Consider the following 19,802-nt stretch of genomic DNA (forward strand, 5'->3'; position numbering starts at 1 on the left):
CCCAATTTGAATTGAAACTGGCTGTAGACATAAAAAATAACAAGAAAGGGTTCTTCAGACATGTCAATCATAAGCAGAAAAAGAAGGAAAACATAGGCCCACTGTTAAATGGAAAAGGAGAATCAATCACGAATGATGCAGAAAAGGCAGAGGTCCTCAACACCTCCTTTACCTCGGTCTTTATCAGCACTGTTGGGTCCCAGGCTTTGAGAGCAAAATTGCCAATTGAACCGAACACCGACCCACCATTGGCAAAGGAAGAGTTAGTATATGAACTACAGGAGCTTGACCCCCACAAATCAATGGGCCCTGACGCCATCCACCCGAGGGTGTTGAGGGAGCTTGCTGACATCATGGCAAGGCTGCTCTCCATAATCTTTGAGAAGTCATGGAGAACGGGGGATGTCCCTGAGGACTGAGGGGTAACATCTGCCTTCCTCATCTACAAGAAGGGCTCAAGGGAGGATCCGGGTAACTATAGACCCATCAGCCTTACTTCAATCCCTGGGAAAGTTATGGAATGAATCCTCCTGGGGGCCATCACAAGTCAAATGAAGCACGTGATTGGGAAAAGCCAACATGGCTTCACTAAAGGCAGATTGTGCTTGACAAACCTGGTGGCCTTCTATGACAAAGTGACTTGCCTGGTTGACATGGGGCGGGCAGTGGACATTGCCTACCTGGACTTCTCCAAGGCCTTTGATACGGTCCCCCACAGTCTCCTCCTGGAGAAATTGATGTGTTATGGCCTAGACAAGTGGTCTGTGCAGTGGGTGGGGAACTGGCTGACAGGCTGCACCCAAAGGGTGGTGGTAAATAGCTCTTTCTCAAACTGGCAACCTGTCACTAGTGGAGTCCCCCAGGGATTGATATTGGGCCCAATGTTATTCAACATCTTTATAAGTGATCTGGATACCGGCATCAAGTGTAGCCTGATGAAATTTGCTGATGACACCAAGTTGAGTGGGGAAGTGGACACTCCAGAAGGGAGAGCTGCTCTGCAGGGAGATCTGGATAGGCTGGAGGAGTGGGCCAGCAAGAACCTTATGAAGTTCAACAAGGAGAAGTGTAAGGTCATGCACCTGGGAAAACATCATCCAGGAGTGCAGCACAGACTGGGATCCACCTGGCTGGAGAGCAGCTCTGTGGAAAGGGACCTGGGGGTCCTGGTGGGCAGGAAGCTCAACATGAGCGAACAGTGTGCTGCTGCGGCCAAGAAGGCCAACGGGATGCTGGGTTGCATCAAAAAGGGCATCACCAGCAGAGAGAAAGAAGTCATTATCCCACTCTACTCAGCCCTTGTCAGACCACACCTGGAGTACTGTGTCCAGTTCTGGTCCCCCCTATACAAAAAGGATGTGGACAGGCTGGAAGGGGTCCAGAGAAGGGTCACCAAGATGATCCAAGGACTGGGAAGCCTGCCATATGAGGATAGGCTGGGAGACCTGGGTTTGTTCAGCCTTGAGAAAAGGAGGCTCAGAGGGGATCTCATCACCATGTACCAGTACTTCAGGCGTAGTTACAAAGAAGATGGAGACTCCCTTTTTACACGGAGTCGCACGGAAAGGACAAGGGGGAATGGACACACGTTGCTCTTGGGGAGATTCCAATTGCACACAAGAGGGAAATTTTTCACGGTGAGGACAGTCACCCATTGGAATAATCTCCCCAGGGAAGTGGTTGACTTGGCCACGTTGGACACCTTTAAGAATCGCCTGGACAGGGTGCTGGGCCATCTTGTTTAGACTCTGCTCTTCCTAGAAAGGTTGGACTAGATGATCCCTGAGGTCCCTTCCAACCTGAGTTTCTGTGATTCTGTGAACTTTAGGAGATCTCGGGACTTTGGCTTTTGTGCATCACCATGCTTTTATGCTATGTCCTGATTCCTCCGTAGTCCTTTGCTCTGTGCCCCTTCAAAACTGTGTCAAAGGCAGATGTGTAACTGTCCCTCTTTAATATACTGCTATTGCTATGGATGAAGTGCATTTCACAGTGCTGGATCTCTCTCGTCTGTGCAGAAACATATATACGACAGGTCCAGCTTGTATTGCTGTTTCAAGAAGATATAATGTGTAATAACTTTTCCATGGTGTTGTGTTGTCTGCTTACTTTCAGACTGGGCAAAACAGAAAAAGGGAAGGTGATTGTTAATGCATTCTTATGGCCAACTGCAACTCAGTATTAGCTGTTTACTATTTGACTGTTGCATGTGTAGACAGTCAGCTGGGCCCAGTGTCAGGGGCTTTCAGTTGCCTGTTTGGTCTGTTGTGTCTCCGGGTAGGTATATGGGGCTGGTGATGGTTTGTTGTTTTGGGTTGTTTTTGCCATCCCAACTACCCTCTCATTCATCAGACTTCATAAGACAGCATGGTACCATGACTGGTTCATAGTCCTAGTCTTTGGGCAGTGGTGGTTGACTGAACTTGTGAAGAATAATATTGCTGTTGTCTTCTCTTGTTCTCCCTTCTCCTTGCTGGTTTGAGGAGTAAGTTTGTGATTAAGTGGTCTTTAATTTTACAAGTACTTCCTTGTTTCAACAATGTGGGCTGAATAGTAGGACTGCCCAATTGTAGCTGTGGATAAAGGTGAGGCAACGGGGTGTGAACAAGATGAGTTAAGTATTAGCATCACTTGCAAGGTCCTTCTGTAAAACTTAGAATAGTATTTGTAACCATGAGCATTCCAGGCAGTTTATGTGATCAGGAGTGTTATTATAGATTGGGTGCCTTATCTTGAAGCAAATACTGTCTCAGTTCCCAGAGTAGTGTTGACACGGGCAGTCAGGTACAGCAGTAAAACTTTGGAGGTAGACAGAGTGTGGGCTCTAAAAGGAAGTAGTATTTTCTTATGGATGTGAATTCTTCATTCTTCAAATACCTTACAAGTACTAGTCAAACTCTTCAAAATGTGAAGGCTATACAATTGCAAAGCAAAGTCCTGTGGTGTATCCTACGGACATGGCTGCAATGATGTCACTCTGTGGTCATCTTCAGGCGTGATCACCCTGAAGTCTAGACTGAATGACGAATGAATGATCATCTAGGATGAATAAAAAGTCATCCAATAGAGGTCAGTGGTGCACTGCTGGATGTACAAACCAGTCTGGTTTGTGCCTTAATGTATGATAAATACTAGGGGAAGCTCCCTTCCTTTGCCACAGAAGTGGGGGCAATCCAGTACCGCAGGGGAATATAAAAAGGGTTTAGCATTTGGAAGACTTAAAACTGTCTTGTGGAACAAAACAGCCAGAATGTCATTAATGTTGGTGAAGGGGGTGGGGAAAAAAACCCAAAACTTTCCTGGGCAGGAAGGCCAAAATTTGAGTAATGTGTAAATTGTATTTCCTATTCCATGCTTTAAATAGCCATACTAATTTAAATAAACGGCTAGCATGAAGAATGGTGGTGTTAACAGGAAGATTTTTGTTTATGAGGAAAAATCGATCCAGCCTTAAGTTCCAAAGTAGGAAGATGGTGGTTTTGTGGGTTAATTAAGAAATGGTGTTCTTGGTGCACAGTGTATTGTGTAATGGCTTATGACAGAGAAGCAGAAATGATAGGATGATCATCACTGGCAGAGAAAGAAAGGTATGGAACAGGAGACAGGTGCTGCAAACTTCTGTGAAAACCTGTGGAAGAACAATAAAAATCAGGTCTCTTGGTTGCTCTCTTAGTCTGTCACTCTAGCCTTTTTGAATCCCTCAGTTACCAGTCATGGAGTGGAGTTTCAGAGGACTGGGGAGGATAAGATTAATGTCATGTTGCACAGAAAGTGAACAAGAATATCACCCTTTTCTTCAAAGAAAGAAATAATTCTGCTGTCTCTTCAAACTTAAAATTTGGATTTATTTTTTAAAAGAAATATACAGCCTACGAGCAAGAGGAGGATGCTGGATTTGGGCAAGTGCACCTGGGAAACGAACTTCTGATGAATGGAGAGTTAAGACCATTTGAATTAGAGGAAACGGATTCAAGTTGTGCTGAGGGGAGGTTTAGATTGGATATTAGGAAAAATTTCTTCACTGAAAGGTTTGTCAAGCATTGGAAGAGGGTGCCCAGGGAAGCGGTTGAGTCATCATCCCTGGAGGTATTTAAAAGGCTGTAGATGTGGCTTAGGCATATGGTTTGGTGGTAGACTTGGCAATGCTAGGTTAATGGTTGGACTTGATGATCTTAAAGGTCTTTTCCAACCTAAATAATTCTATGATGGTTCCTTACCATCTTGCCTCACAAGGTGTGAAGGAGTCAGAAGTTTGGATCCTCTAGTTTAGGTGCACCTGTTTCTTTACAGGTGAAGCACTGGCACCTGTAGTGTGCTGGAAGCCTTAAGTCTTGTGTGGAGCTCCTGCCTAGCAAGCTGTGGTGTACCCTGGCAGCTTGGAAAAATGGATCTGAAGCTTCCTGCTTCCTATTTTTTACTATGCCGATTGTTCAAAGGCAGGAGTCTGTGCTTTTCAGCCGTCCATTTGCTGTGTTGTTAAGAAACCAAACCAGAAACTTGACTTGAAAACTCATCCTGCTTATTTCTGTGATGCAGCCTGGAGGGGTGTGCACTTTCTTCTTTTTTCCCTTTTTATTTTTCTTTCTTTCTTGAAGTGCTTTTAAACAAAACTTACCAGAAGAGAATTTCTGACTACTTTAACTTTGGGTAGGAAAGGTCTGGGTTTTTGAGCCTAAATCCACATTTGTGAAAAGAGGCAGAAAGCTATTAATGGAACTCTTTTTTTCATCGGTTTTGGACTGCATAAACTGGTAGGAGTACTAATTTTGGCGCCAAGTCTAAGTGACTCCATGGAAGCATACAGGACAGACCTGAGCAGTGTCTAAAAAGTATATGACTTTTGGCTTTGTTTTCCAGCTAAGAATGAATTGAACCTTTTCAAAGCTCTTGTCCAATGTAAACAGAATGCAAGGCCTAGTTTTTACCCAGGTGTGCTCTGCCTGAGAGTCAAAAATCATTGTCCATTATCAGCTCTGACAAAAATAAAGAAGTGTTGGAACTTGCAGTACAGAAATTATTTTCTGGAGTTAATTGCTGAAGCAGTTCATTGGAGGGGAGAAAGTTAATGCTTGTAGGAGTTAGCGCTGTGCATGCACATGTATGTGGGTTGTTGTTGGTGGTGGTTTTGTTCTTTCCAATATGAAATATGGGTGTTTATTCTGGTTTAGAAGGTGCACTGTCACCTTTACCAGTTTCAAACAGAGCCTTTGTTTGCATTTTATCTACTTCCAAGTTATTGGAAATTCTTTGATTTAATGTACAAAGTCCATGGTGATCTGAAGGTATTTGTTTCCTCTGACTGATGTGCTAAACCAGGAGCAGAACTGCTCTATGCATTTTTTGGCTACTGCTAAGTAGCCACTGAGTGTTCCTTACCTTGATTTTTAGAGGAGTTGTTCCCAGGATAAGGTATTGCTGCTCTGGGTTGGTGTCAGAAAGATATATTAAGAAGCTGTTTTGTTTGCTGGGAAACAAATGTTCTCTCTTCCACTACTTTGAGGGGAAGAAAGGACATCAAAGTAACTTACTTGCAGAGCAGATGTTATGACCTCTTAATAAAGCTACGATAAAAGTGGTAGAGCCTGTATTTGCTGTATTTTCTTGGACACAACACAACATGGATGCTGTTCTGGGTTAGCGCCAGTCAGCAACCAAGCAACAGCTCGCTCACTCCCCCCACGTGGGATGGAGGAGAGAATTGGAAGAGTAAAAGTGAGGAAACTTGTGGGTTGAGATAAAGACAGTTTAATAGGTAAAGCAAAAGCTGCATGTGAAAGCAAACCAAAACAAGTTATTCAATCACTACTTCCCATCAGCAGGCAGGAGTTCGGCCATCTCCAGGGAATCAAGCATAATCGTTACTTGGGAAGACACATCCCCCCCCCTTCCTTTTTTTCCCCCCAGCTTTATATACTGAGCATGATGTCATACGGTATGGAATATCCCTTTAGTCAGTTTGGGTCAGCTGTCCTGGCTGTGTCCCCTCCCAGCTCCTGGTGCACCCAGCAGAGCATGGGAAGCTGAAAAAGTCCTTGACTAGTGTGAGCACTACTTAGCAATAACTAAAGCATCTCCGCATTATCACCACTGTTTCCAGCACGAATCCAAAACATAGCCCCATACTAGCTACTACGAAGAAAATTAACTCTGTCCCAGATGAAACCAGGACAAAGTAAAATTCTGATTCTTTGGAAATTAACAGTAGATTTAATAAGCCAGTTCAAGCTAAAGATTTGAGGGCCCAGTGAATCTCTGCTGAGGTTTGATTTGCTTCTGTATAGTTAAGTAGGAGCTGCAGTAAGTAGTCACCTTTGGTGACTTCAGAATACTGTGGTCTACATGTCTCATTCTGAGCTATTTTCTTTGGGGAGAAATAGGCATTTCCATCATAAGACAAGATGGATTACATACTTGGGTGCCTAAAAAAGATCAGACAAATGCACCTGAAGGGAGAACTAAGTGTTTCTTTAAGAGAGCTGAAGATTGTCTCAGATGTGGATGTTGACAGGGTAGGAGAGATGAATCGCACTCATTTTGTTTAGGACATCTGGAGGAGGCAGCTTATTTTTTGTTTGAGCTATGGACTTGTTGGCAGGAATGAGCTCTAAATAAAGGGATGGTTTGACAAACTGAGAGTGCATTATCACGTGTTGCACAGCAGATGGCCTGGAAAGAGTAAAGAGAGAAGAAAGATGGAGGCAGTGATCTACATCCCTCTCCCTTTTCAATTAATTTAAAATGCTGCTTGAAAAATAGAGATGACACCTCCTGCCACCTCATAAAGCAACTGAGAGCTGAGGTCCACTTGCTCCCTGTCTGGTTTGTGAGGTCCACTTGCTCCCTGTCTGGTTTGTGAGGTCCACTTGCTCCCTGTCTGGTTTGTGAGGTCCACTTGCTCCCTGTCTGGTTTGTGAGGTCCACTTGCTCCCTGTCTGGTTTGTTCGGGATTGCTGATGTAAAGGTGGCTGCAGCGGTGTCACTGGCAGGCGGTGAGGAAATGCTGCTGCAGGATGCAAGTGCTGGAGCTGGACTGGTGACGCAGTCTGGGGCTGACACCCCAGTCTGGTGGTGGGCTGCCTGCCCTGCTTCATAAGGACTAAGGATGCTTTCTGTCCCTGGCTGCTGTAGATTGAGACAAACATATGGGGTCCCATCTCCTCTGAAGTCTCTAGATACAAAAATAAATCCAGTATTACTGTCCAGGAACATGGAGGGGCCTGGGCAGGTGTATTAAGGACTGAGGTTTGGCTTGGAGTGGAGATCATCTGGGCCTGTATAAATAAGTTTTGCCTATTTAACATGCACTGTCCCGTAAAGCCCCTAACAAAGACTGGCACATGTGCCCCAGTGCCACAGTCACTTAAGAAACACATGATGGATCACTGATTATTTCTATATGCAGTTATGTGATTAGTGAAGTACAAAGATGCACTATGTGCAGGCTGTACAGCTTCTCTGCTTGCTACAGCTTTTCCACCCTCCAACTGGGTGGCAAGTAAAATTTATTTATCATGAAAAAAGGCATCCAAAAAGAAGTAAAGCTTCAGAACTAGATTGGTAGGGAGAAGAAAGGATTATTTAATTTTTTTTCCCCTGTTACTGATCATCAGCTCAATTTTCTCCTCTTTGGGATGAGCAATTTCTGCTGAATAATAACCAAGGGCTCAGAGGAGTTCTGACTTGAGGTAACTAACAGATTTAACCCTGATAATGGCTACATCAGATAGCTTTAGGTTGATTGTCATCAGATAGTTTAATTCCACCTAATTTCTGTGCAAATAGCTCCTCTAAGTGACTTTTAACAGTTTTGAAAGTCCAGAGCAAGCAAGCCATTTTCAAGTGTTTCAAACTGTAGAGACTTCTGAGGTGTCATGTCCAGCCCCAGCAATGGTGTGTACTTGAACATTCATTTCAAGCTCTGGCCACTCAATTTAGTAACTACTTCAGTTTCATGACACTTTTTCTGTAGTCATTATGGTTTTTTAAGGGTAGACTCCTGGCTACATGGAATGTATCTATTTATTTCTGTACAGTTAAACAGTGTTCCTGTAGTGAGGCTCCATAACAGAAGAAAAGCTGTTTTTTGTAAAGGGACTTCTCCTCCCGTTAAACATGAGTATAAAAACTCTTGCTGATCCTGCACCGGTGAAAACAGGTTTGAGGTGGTGACAAGCTTGTGCCTAGAAGTAGATCTTAGAGCTGTCCATGTTTGAAGAGAAGAAAAATGTTGTAAGGTGGAGGGAGCAAACTGAAACTAACCTTTATATCTTTTAAGTATAAATATATGCAGTGGCATGGCAAATAGCATTATACTACTGGGTTGATAGGAAGCTTTTTAAATAATTAATGGTGGCTTAACAATGATAAAGTATTTAAATGTGTGTTTTGTTTCTGTCAGTAAACAAACAAAGCAGCTGGAGGAGTCGGGATTCCTGAAAGGAGCTTTGAGTGCGGAGCAGCAGTTGGCTCTCATTAGCATCTGTACAGACCTGAAGGCAGCAGTAGAGGGTGCTACTTTCATTCAGGTAAGCGAAGATTTGACAACTCCTAGCAAACAGTTTAGAAAGATAATCAAGAGCCGTACTGTGCATTCAGCGGGCAATGGAGAGTTAAACATCCTCACCACATAAGGATGGTTCTGCTTGTTAAAGTTCTTTCTAGCCTAGTATCTTGACATAGGAAATGGTGCCTCTTTGCAGGATTTCCCTACTCGAGAGTCCTTGCAAGTTTCTTTTGGGTTATGTTGGAAGAGGCTGGTGGCTGGCTAAGCCAAGAGAGCATTGCTTATGTCCATGTGTAACAAAGACTGTACACGTTAGATGAATGTGGGGCGATGGGGGGCAGGAGATTCTTGGGGGAGAGGTAGTATCTTGGGGAACAACCACACATTCTAGTGCTGGGACTAAAATGTGTTTCTTCCTCTCGAGGTACCTCAGGAAGGCAGTGAGTATGGCTATGTCCAGGGGTGACTTCTGACTGTGGGCAGCACTGTAGCCAAAGCAGCTATCTGACAGTGTTAAGGGTATTAAGGACAGGGTTGATATATAGGGCTGGAATCTGCTGCTCAGTAAAATTGGGATGGGGAACAAGCTGTATTACTGAACCTGATAGTCTGTGGCTGCTTAATATAATGTTATAGCACTATTATTATAACCATGCTCACTGGCAATAGGTAAATCGGGGACCATTTCTGGGATAAAGTATGAATGAGTTTGCATTGGGCTTGGCATCTTCTACCCTGCATAGTCCCCCAGTATTATTCCAGTGTTGTACTATTAACTGTCCCTACATTTATGTGTGCTGCACCCAAGAATTTACAATTTATACTGTTTCAGGCTGTAAATCCCACAGTCTGCTTAGCTGCAACACATCCAATTAAAAGGGGACAGATTTCCAGACCTTTTCTTCCTCCCAAGCTGGTGAGGTGGAGGAGGAGAGAATGGGAAGCAGAGCAAAGCCTCACACAGGAGTCAAGGTGTGAATGCGCTATAGATTTTTTACAGTGGTATACTATTTTGTGTTCAATTCCTTTTCTCCAGATCATGAAACTCTATACTGTTACCCCAGTATCTCACTCCATCAGTAATGAGCTCAGAGCTTGTCAGTTCATACTATTGCTTTCACATATGTATCACATACTTCTACTGAGTTTAATGTGCAAATTTATTGTCTAGTCATTCAATCCTGCAAAGTCTTTCTACAAATGTTTGCGGTTGTAATGATGATGACTGACTTAATTTTATGAGCTAACTTTCAGGTCATTTATGAATGGATATAACAAAAGGTACAGGTATCTGTGAAACAACACTGGTCAGCATCTTCCACTGAGTAAAAACTGAGTGTTCTTCCTACTGTCTGCTTACTGTCTCTTTACTGTTACTGTCAATGAAAGGACCTTTCATCTCATGTGACCAGTTAACTTCCTTGAAACCGTCAATTTTTTTGTTGCAAGACTTCTGGGCATTCACACTGACTGCATCAGCTGTGTGACTTCTGTGCCTGTGCTTGCTGCTTCCTTTGAAGAATTCTGCTAGGTCTGTGAATCAGGACTTCCCTCTGAAAAAGTTGCTTTGGTTCTTCCCCATTCAGTGGTACCCTTTTCTCTTAACTTGCTTGATAGAGGCATAGGGCTTACAGGCTTATTGTTGAGATCTTTCCTGAAGTTGCCTTAAAAGTTGCGTCACACTTGCCACTCCTCTGCTCTTTGGTACCAAAATAGGGTACCTTCAGTTTTGTTTCAAGTGAGTAGTTGTACATCACTGTTCACTGTATTGGGTATGCAAACCATATCAAAACCTTGGTTCTGGTTCCCCAGAACTGTTCTGTGACTTGAAACAGACCCTGGGAGTTCCAGGACTATGGTTTCAGTCTTCAAGGATTAGAAGAAGAAACAGAACAGTTGCAAAGAAATCACTGTTCTGTGTGTGTTTTCCAGATAATCATATGCCTGTACTGATTGCCTCTTAGTCCTAAGCATTCTTCTTCTCCATGGACTTTGAAGAAAGAAGGGATTTTTTTTAAATGATTCCTCTTGTAAATTTCTGGGGTTCTATGTGTGTCTGTCTGCTTTGTTTTGTCTTGTTTTGAACAAATTATCAATCCTATGTGACCATATTAATTTGGGTACTGCCTCAGTTTTGTGAAGGCTGCTGCCTTGTTTGTAGTAGGCTCTCCTAGTTCTGCCTGTTTCCTTTTGCCCTTTCAAGTGTTTCTTACTACCTGGTATGGCCATATGGTGTATTTACTTTCTGTGTATGCTACCTGTAAGGATCTGATCCTTCTTACTGCCAACTTTGCATCTCCTTAGTATCCTCACTTTTATTTTACTGTCATCTTTTGAAGCTAAGCACAGCTGTGATGGAGTTCTTGGCTCTTGTTGCTCCTACAGGGATGTTGAATCTTAGTATGCGGTTGTTCCTCTTAGAGAGGCTCTTCGGCACTAAGATTTTTGAACAAGGTCCTGCATGCTACTTCCGATTAAATCAGGGATACATCATCCATCCCTCCCACCATCAGCTGATCTATGAAAGAGGCATGAAGCTAATGTTGCAGAACCAAAGTTATTTTGAGTTGGAAGGGACCTGTGGAAGTCATCTAGTCCAACCTGCTGTGGGACCAACTTACATCAGCTTACTCAGGATTTGTGCAGCTGAGTTTTTAATATCCCTAAGGATAAACACTTCTGGTCTCTTTGGGTAACTTGTTACATTTTATTACTGTCATTGTTAAACTTCTTTCCTAATATCTAATTGGAATTTCCCTTCTTGCAACTTTAGACTTGCCCCTTATCCTACCACCACAGACCTCTGAGACGAATCTGGCTTCTCTGTGTGGTCCCTTCAGGTAGTTGAAGACAGTGGTGTTGTGTTGATAGTCTCTGAATAGTGACAGTCTACCTGGGATAACTGTTTGTCTTTTAACATGTAGTCATTAAGCATATAAATTAAAAAAAAAAAAGTAGCTGCAGGATGCCTGTGGGTAACAAACTGTACATGTGAAACACTATTGGTGGTATTAATATCAGGTTATCTGTTTCAAACCATAGCATCCAGTTCTGGTTTGATATGAAGTGTTAACAAATACACAATGTATGTGGGAAAATTATTTGAACTAGTGTTTAATTTGCTCTTGGAGCGGGAATGGTATAGACTTGAAAGAATCAATTCTAGGCTCACAGCCTGATTTCAGCAACAAAAAGACTACTTTCTGGCTGAACAGTATTAAACTTTAGAAGCATTGCTGAGTGTAGCTTTGAACCTGGAAGGACAAAATGAACTAATTGTGACCTATGAGTGTAAGTGTTCTGACTTTTAGTTACTTAAAAAATAAAATATTAGTTCCATTAATGTTAGTTGAATATGGAGGACTCTGTTTTCTTGCTTAATGATATAACATACTGATCAACTTGTTAGAAGATTTCCATGAGAACTGCGTTTCTTTACTCTAGATTTCAGTTGGTTAAATCTTAACTTTTCAGATTTGGGCTTTGTAGAATAAGTCCACTTCAAGCTTTAAAAATTTCCTTGATGTTTGCATTCTGTGAATGAACCCTGCAGATAGTTGCCTTCTATGTTGTTTTCATGGGTCATAACTTAAAACAAATGGCATGAAGTAATAAAAAGTGGAACTTCTTAAATTATATTAGTGAAGATATAAAACCAAAAAAGATGCAAGGAATAATTAGAAGGACTGAGTAAGAAAATTCGTAACAGTAATGTGATGAACCTTTGAAAACAACGGATGCCTTGATGCATATTATTTTATATATTCCTTCTCCTGAGCATTTTTATGAAGTAACTTGTCTTGATTAGTGTGCTTCGCATCATTTTCAGAAGGAAATCAGTCTGGCTTTTGATCTAAAACTGAATATTCGCCCAGTTTCACTTCTCAGAGCTTTTCTATGCATAACCTATAGCATTTGGGTGAATGTGTACTGCAAGCTTCTTGGATCACTAAAAGCTTTAATTCTGAAGTAACTTTTCCATTAGCTGAAAACTCCATGGGGGCAAATTAGTGGATACATTTGTACTATAACGTCTCTGGCATGAAACTATCAGGGGCGAGATAAATGTTTCTTAATATTGTGCTCTTAACTTTACCGCATAAATACATTATGACTTCTGTCTTTTGTCCTTATGTGACTATTGGGTACTGAACTTATTAGCATTCCTTTCACTATTAAAAGCAGATTTGAATGGATGTGTCTAGTTCCTAAATAATATAAGCTGACTAGAACAAGCATTTCTGCCACTAGCTTTTGTTTTACTTTGATGGCTTTCAAGAGCCCTTTTACTTCTAGGGGTGACGGACTGTCTGCAGACAACAATGGGTGAGGATGTCTCTAGGCGCCCTTAACTCGTAGGATAGATGACCATCCAAGTTTGGAAGCTGTGTTAATGATGTATGCAAAGCTGCTGGAAGGCACAGTGTGCAAGCATTGCAGTAACACGGCTTCTTCTGGACTGGTCACTGGTCAGCTCTGAGCACTGGACAGACAAACATGGAGCTGTTAGTTCTTAGCTGGGTAAATACAGCCTTAGGCCTAGTTTTACCCTACTTATCTTGAACACTGACCGGAGGCACCAGAAGTTGTTTTGCTTTCTGAGGGAGCTGGTTTTAAGCATGTGACCTGACTTGCTGTCTTTGTAGAGGTTTTGAGAAAACTTTTCCTGATTTTAGGGTTTGAAACAATCTCATCTCAAAGACTTGCTGTAAAATACTTTATAAAGTCAGTGTTTGAGTTGAACTAAAAGATGTTTGGGTAAACAGCTAGCCAGTGTCACTACTGTGATGCTGCTGCTGAATGGGCTTTTGTTCTTCTAAACTTTCTAATATTCACTCCTCATGTATCCTGTGCATATAACAACTGGTTGTGTCTACCGTTACAGGCTTGAATATGGTTTTGGTCCCTGTTACAGGACATAGTTGTTGCTATAACTGTCATCTTGCCTAGTACTTCATCTTGCTCTTCAGGTTCTCTTTCAGTGCTCCCTGGTCTCCTTTCTAGGGCTGTATTGTATTTCCATTGCCTTTCCTGGATCACTTCCCCTGTTTTTCAGGGTAGATGGGATCGCAGTAGAAGAAAACAGATAATATCTGATTGTTTGAGAGAGGATGTGGGGAGGAAGATGTCAGTCAACCTGTTTGAGATCTTATTGCCTTTCCTTGAGGGAACAAAAAGGATCTCCATGTATTCTGTCGTGGTCTGATCAGCTTGTCTGTCCTTTGAAAGTTTTGTAGGACACATGAACATCATGGAAAAAGATAGATCTCTTCATGGCATGATACTGATGCTAGATGAAGCAAAACTTGCCTTCATTTGTTTTATGTGTTTTAAAGAAAATCCAAACCAAACAAAAAACCCCACACGATCCTCCCAAATCTGCAAGTTTGATTTTAGAAAATGTAGCTCTGAAAATCTGTTTTGTAGTTTATACTAAAGGTTGAACAGACATTTGTAGTTAGGTCACTTATTCTGAGCAGTATAAAACGGCAGTAACTTGATATTTTTATTGCTCCAGTTCCTTAACAGGGTATGTTTCTGAACTGTAGCAAAGTACAAAATGTTTCCATCGAAATGCTGGATTTCATCTCACCAAAGTGTTATTTATTTATAACAGTATCGTGTGGTAGACAGTCTTTCAAGTTATTCAAGAGGTACTGATTTAAGAAGTGTCAGATTTCACACTAGTATGAGTTCATAAATTCAAGACAACTAAGAAGTTATCACTTCTTTAGATTTGAAGTGAGTTATAGCCCTAAAGCGCAGTGATAAGTGTCTATAAATTTTTTTAAAAATTTGAATGGAGATTTAAGCAAATTCAAATCCTATGAACTTGTATGGGGGTTTCCCCTGTGCCACTCTAGTCCTCTGCTCCTCAGCAGAACAGTGTATGAATCATACAATAATAGAATGGTTTGGGTTGGAAGGGACCTTTAAAGGTCATCTAGTCCGAGCCCCCTGCAGTGAGCAGGGACATCCCCAACTAGATCAGGTTGCTCAGAGCCCTGTCCAACCTGACCTTAAATGTTTCCAGGGATGGGGCATCTATGACCTCTGCGCAACCTATTCCAGTGTTTCACCACCCTCATTGTAAAATTTTTCCTTATATCCAGTCTAAATCTACCCTCCTCTAGTGTAAAATCATCATCCCTTGTCTTGTGACAACAGGCCTTGTTAAAGATATTGCCCCCCATCCTTCCTGTAGTCCCCCTTTAAGTACTGAAAGGCTGTAGTAAGGTCTTCCCTGCAGCCTTCTCTTCTCCAGGCTGAACAACCCTAGCTATCTAAGGCTGTCCTTGTAGGAGAGGTGCTCCAGCCCTTGGATCATTGTTGTGGCCCTCCTCTGGACCCGCTCCAACAATTCCGTGCCTTTCTTGTGCTGAGGGCTCCAGAACTGGACGCAGCACTCCAGGTCGGGTCTCACCAGATCCGAGCAGACAGACAGAATCACCTCCCTTGACCTGCTGGCCACGCTGCTTTTGACACAGCCCAGGATATGGTTGGCTTTCTGGGCTACAAGTGCACATTTTTGGCTCATGTCCAGCTTTTCATCCACCAGTACTCCCAAGTCCTTCTTGCAAGGCTGCTCTCAGTCCCTTCATCCCCCAGCCTGGATTGATACTGGGGGTTGCCCCTGATGAGGTGCAGGACCTTGCAGTTGGCCTTGTTGAACTTCATGAGGTTCTCACAGACCCACCTCTCCACCTTGTCTAGGTCTCTTTGGATGACATGTCATCTTTCTGGTGTGTCAACTGAACCACTCAGCTTGGTGTCTTCTGCAAACTTGCTGAGGGTGCACATGATCTCGCTGTCTAAGTCATTGATGAAAGTGTTAAACAACACTGAGAGGACCCCACCTTTATCAGAAGATTCACATTTACCTTTGCAGCCCTACCAACTACAGAGCTATCCAAAATCAGGCTGGAAGGGACTTCAGAGGTTACTTAGTCCAACCCCTGCCTGACAGCAGGATCAGTCATACCTAGCCAACTGTCTGTCAAAAATGGGTTAACCTGTTCTTTGTAATCCTCATGTGATGCGATTACTTTTTCTTGCTGTGTTAAATGGTGATAATGTGGCCCCATCATTAACAAATTGCCAGTATACTTTTCAGTTAAAAGACCCACCGTCCTTATCCTGCTTTTTTACCTTTGGCTTATAGGATACCTGTTCAGGTTCAAAATAAAGTGTTGGTTGCCAAGGTTGTGTAGCTTGTTTTGGGCTAACTAGAGTTCTTTTACATCTAAGGAGTCTTTTGTTGGCAAACATATTCTTGTTAATGATCTGGTATTTGGACATGTGTTTGAAAGCATCTCGGATGAATTTGTGTACCGAGATATGGGGAACAAATATCTGCGGGGGGGAAAAGGGGAGAACAACTTGATAAGCTCAGTTCCCTTGTGTGTATCCCATATGGTTTGGTTTCCTGCATCACCTCTAAGTGTTTCAGGGACAGTCCCACTTAACCTCACTTCTGTGCTGTGGTGCACAGCCAGGTTGCGTCTCCTGTTTTCCCTGTAACCCTAGTTGCTGAGGTCTTGAGTTCTAGTTTTGGGTGGGGTGGTTTGTTTTTTTTTTTTTCTTTTAACCTTCCTCATTTTTAACTGATAATGCTGACATCACCCTGAAAGGTGTGGAATAGCCTGGGGACTCCTTCAGTAACAGCTGTTTGTACATGTCTTTTGTTTCTGTGCTGCACCCCAAACCTGTATAGATGTGAGCAGGAGTGTGTTTCCTGCCCAGCTGTTGTCCCTGCCTTTACTCTCAGATGAGGGTAGTAACACTTTCTAAAAGGAGACTGAAGTAAATATGTTTTCTCCCTGTTGTGGTTTAACCCCAGCCAACAACTAAACGAACACTACACAGCCACTTGCTCACTCCACCCCTGTGGGATGGGGGAGAGAATCGGAAGAGTGAAAATGAAAAAACTTGAGGGTTGAGATAAAGATTGTTTGCAGTTTGAAATGATGCATTTTTATTTGGCACCTTGTATTAATTAATATCCTAGTATACTAGTATAGCCACATACTAAATGTCCACATACTAAAATGTCTCAGTATAAGCATCTAAAACTACTTTGCCATTCTGGGGGGAACATGATGGAAAAGTCCAAAATAGTTGCAGTCAAGTATTTGCATTTGAAATATGTAATGATTTTCAATTTTGTAAAATTACCAAACCTATTTAACGCATGAACGTTTTAGATAGTTGAGCTGAATCATAATGGCTAACAATAATATCAGAAGCAAGATTGGTATTCTGACATAATAATTAGTTCTTATATTAAAAATATCATTTTAATTCTCTATGTGTTTTGTTAGCTGAATTCCTAAACTCTGCAGTCAAAATGTCACATTTGTGGTATATGTGTGTGACTAGTGTTTACTGAGGAGATTGTATGTCAGTGTCTGACATACAATCCAAAAGAAATAAACTCTATTTTCCTTAATAGAAGGTGCATCTTCAGTCTTCGAGAACAGAAATAGAGACCTAAACCCTGCAGGAAAAGACAAAACTAGCATGTCAATAAAAAAGCCTAAATAGAAATAATAATAAACACTGATGTGCTACTGATAGTAGTGAGCTATTTTGCTTAAAATATGATTTGACTTTTATACGAAGTCTATAAAATTGAGGTAGTGACAGAAACACAGTAGTCCATATACGTCTGCAAGTAGAGCAATCTTGCTTTGATAACTTCAGTAACCTCAACTTTGCCAGTAGTATTGGGGAGAACAGAATTGGGTTTAAAATTGCAGGTTTTAATTTGCAGAGATTATTTTAGCATATGTACTTTTTCCTTCTTAAGTCAACTAAGGTTTTACAATAATCTTCATAATAATTATTATTATTTAGTGTTGGTAAAATTATATGGAATAGTTGTATTTGACTGTACAATCGCTAGCTATAGTAATACTGCTTTGAAATCTGTTTCATTTAATTACGCTTCCAAGGCTCCTTTTCTGCTATTTTTAATGTCTGTCTTTACACAGATAACCTAAATGCTGTTTAAAATCCACAAGTCCCTGCTTTATGTAGCTTTATGTTAATCAGGCTTTGTTTTAGAAATACCACATTCTAGAGTCACTTGGTAGAACTATGCCTGAAGTCTTTTCTGGGAAGCTCTTTTTTCTAGTGGATTGTAACTATAGAAGATAATGAAAGTATTTGTATAAATGGATTAGGCACCAAAACTTTCAGAAAATCTGTGGTTTTGAGATTCAGAACTTTGTCTCTTAATCCTGTGAAGATCTTTGTGTTCCCACAACAAGCTGGACATAATGCGGTTGCTGTCGCAGAAGTGCTGGCAGTCTGGATCCAGCTTGTGAGACAGTTCAGTGCTCTGAAAGCTGCTGCTAGGTCTTCATTCTTTGAGAGGAGAGGATTGCTGTCACTTGACTCTGGGAACTGTTCTACAGAAGTGCCTCAAAATTGTCAGCTAAATCGCAGCACTGAAAAGCTGAGACCACTTAAATTGCTGTAAATTATAGGTGTATAAAGAGAGGAACAGAGCCAGGGTTTGTGGTATGTTTGGAGATCTTCACTTAACTGCAGAAGATGAAGAATGTCCTTGTAGCAGTCAAAGTGGTTATGGCTTCTAAACAGTTTACCTGCTACTTGAAGCCCTATTGAATTTACTGGGAAGAGGAAGTCACAGAACGCTTGAAAATGATTTTCTAACTCAGTTGTGGTTAGGGCAAGGCTACAGGGTGCTCTTGCTGTAGTAGCTGTAGCATGGCAGTGCAGTACAGCTTTTAGGGGTTAGATGGAGCAAGATGAAGGTAGGAGAGGAATAGCTGCCTAGGGTATTGATGACATGCTGTGATCTAGGATGCACAGAGCTCTACCTCGGTTTGAATGAGGAGCCAGCTGAGAGTTTATGGGTCAGGATTAATAGGACCACCAATGTGGAAGACATTGTGGTAGATGTCTGCTACAGACCACCTAATCAGGAAGAAAAGGCCTTCTTCATACAACTGGAAGAAGCCTCACATTGCCAGGCCCTTGTCTTCATGGCAGGACTTCATCCACATCAGTATCTGCTGGAGGGACAGCGAAGGAGGGCACATACAATTTGCAAGGATTCTGGAATGCATTCATGGTAACTTCCTGACACAGATGGTTGAGGAATAGAAGAGGGAACATGCTGTGTTGGACCTCATACTTAAAAACAAGGAAGAACTGGTTGGAGGTGTGAAGGTCAGGGGGAAGCCTTGGCTACAGTGGCTGTAAGATGGTGCAGTTGAGGATCCTGAGAGGAGAAGCAAGACAAAAAGTGGGATCACAGCCCTGGACTTCAGGAGAGACAACTTTGGCCTGTTCAGGCCAAAATCTGCTTAGAAGAATCCCATGGCATTTATCTTCACTTGCAGGAATTTACATTATCATGACTCTTCATATTAAGATTGCTAGGGAATAAATGTTGTCTTGATTATATTTTGAGTATGCAGCATCCAGAATCTAGTCAGGAGGTGGGAACTCATTGTGCAGCTGTGGCTTTCAAAGTTCCTTATTCAGCAAGTCCTTGTGGTTGGTGACTACCATCAGGCTCCATACTTGCTGTTGAGAGGGCTTGATGCTGCTCCCTGTAACAGCATCTCCAGACGCTCTTACACAAAGTGGCTTGCTTGTTGCTGAGTGGTTGCTAATTTTTTACCTTCTCCATGCCAGCTTAAATCTTTGACTTTCATCTTATACTGCCATGCTTGTATAGGACAATACCACTTATTTTAGGACCAAACAACTGTGCTGCAATGCTTTATTTCAGGCCATACTTTGTTTCTTTTACCTCCCAGTCCTAATAAATCCACAACCTTGGCAGCAAGTCCCATTGCTAGTGTAAGGAGAAGATATTTTGCAAGATTTTGGGGAGTGTTCTCCTAGAAGGTGGTACAGCTGTGTTGCTACCTTGGCGTATATCTGAGAATGTATAGGAAGAACCTGGGTAGATGCCAGCATTTAAATATAGGTAAATGAAGTTGTATGTTTAGATGAGCATGGACATGTGTGGGAGCACATGTGGCGGATAGCATGGTGCAAAAGGCCTCTACAAAAACATAAAGATGCTGGATTTAAACAGATAAAACTCCCTAGCTTTACATGTACAGGCATTCAAATGGTTGTCATGAGTCTAACTTTTCAATTAGAGGCAACTAGACCTCAATCACCTTGTCTGGATATCAGTGTTGTCTGCTAGGTAGAGAGTCTAGTATGTGTTTATCTTTGTGTAGTTCTTTAAGAGTTCTTAGGCTGGTCAAGTAGCTGCTGTGTATTCTCTGAACATATATTTGAGTAGTGT

At 42.0% G+C, this 19,802-nt stretch overlaps 1 protein-coding gene across 5 annotated transcripts in view; it reads left to right on the forward strand.

The window, feature by feature from the left end:
* CRYL1 (crystallin lambda 1) overlaps window positions 1-19,802 on the forward strand; it is a 63,284-nt gene that overhangs the window by 11,845 nt on the left and 31,637 nt on the right. For all 5 annotated transcript variants that reach the window (XM_064441186.1, XM_064441185.1, XM_064441182.1 and 2 more), the window contains one exon: window positions 8,399-8,525. In XM_064441186.1, coding sequence (XP_064297256.1) covers window positions 8,399-8,525 — 127 coding nt within the window. The remainder of the gene's footprint in view (window positions 1-8,398; window positions 8,526-19,802) is intronic.

Source organism: Phalacrocorax carbo, chromosome 1 (assembly GCF_963921805.1).
Source record: "Phalacrocorax carbo chromosome 1, bPhaCar2.1, whole genome shotgun sequence".
Lineage (NCBI taxonomy): Eukaryota > Metazoa > Chordata > Aves > Suliformes > Phalacrocoracidae > Phalacrocorax > Phalacrocorax carbo.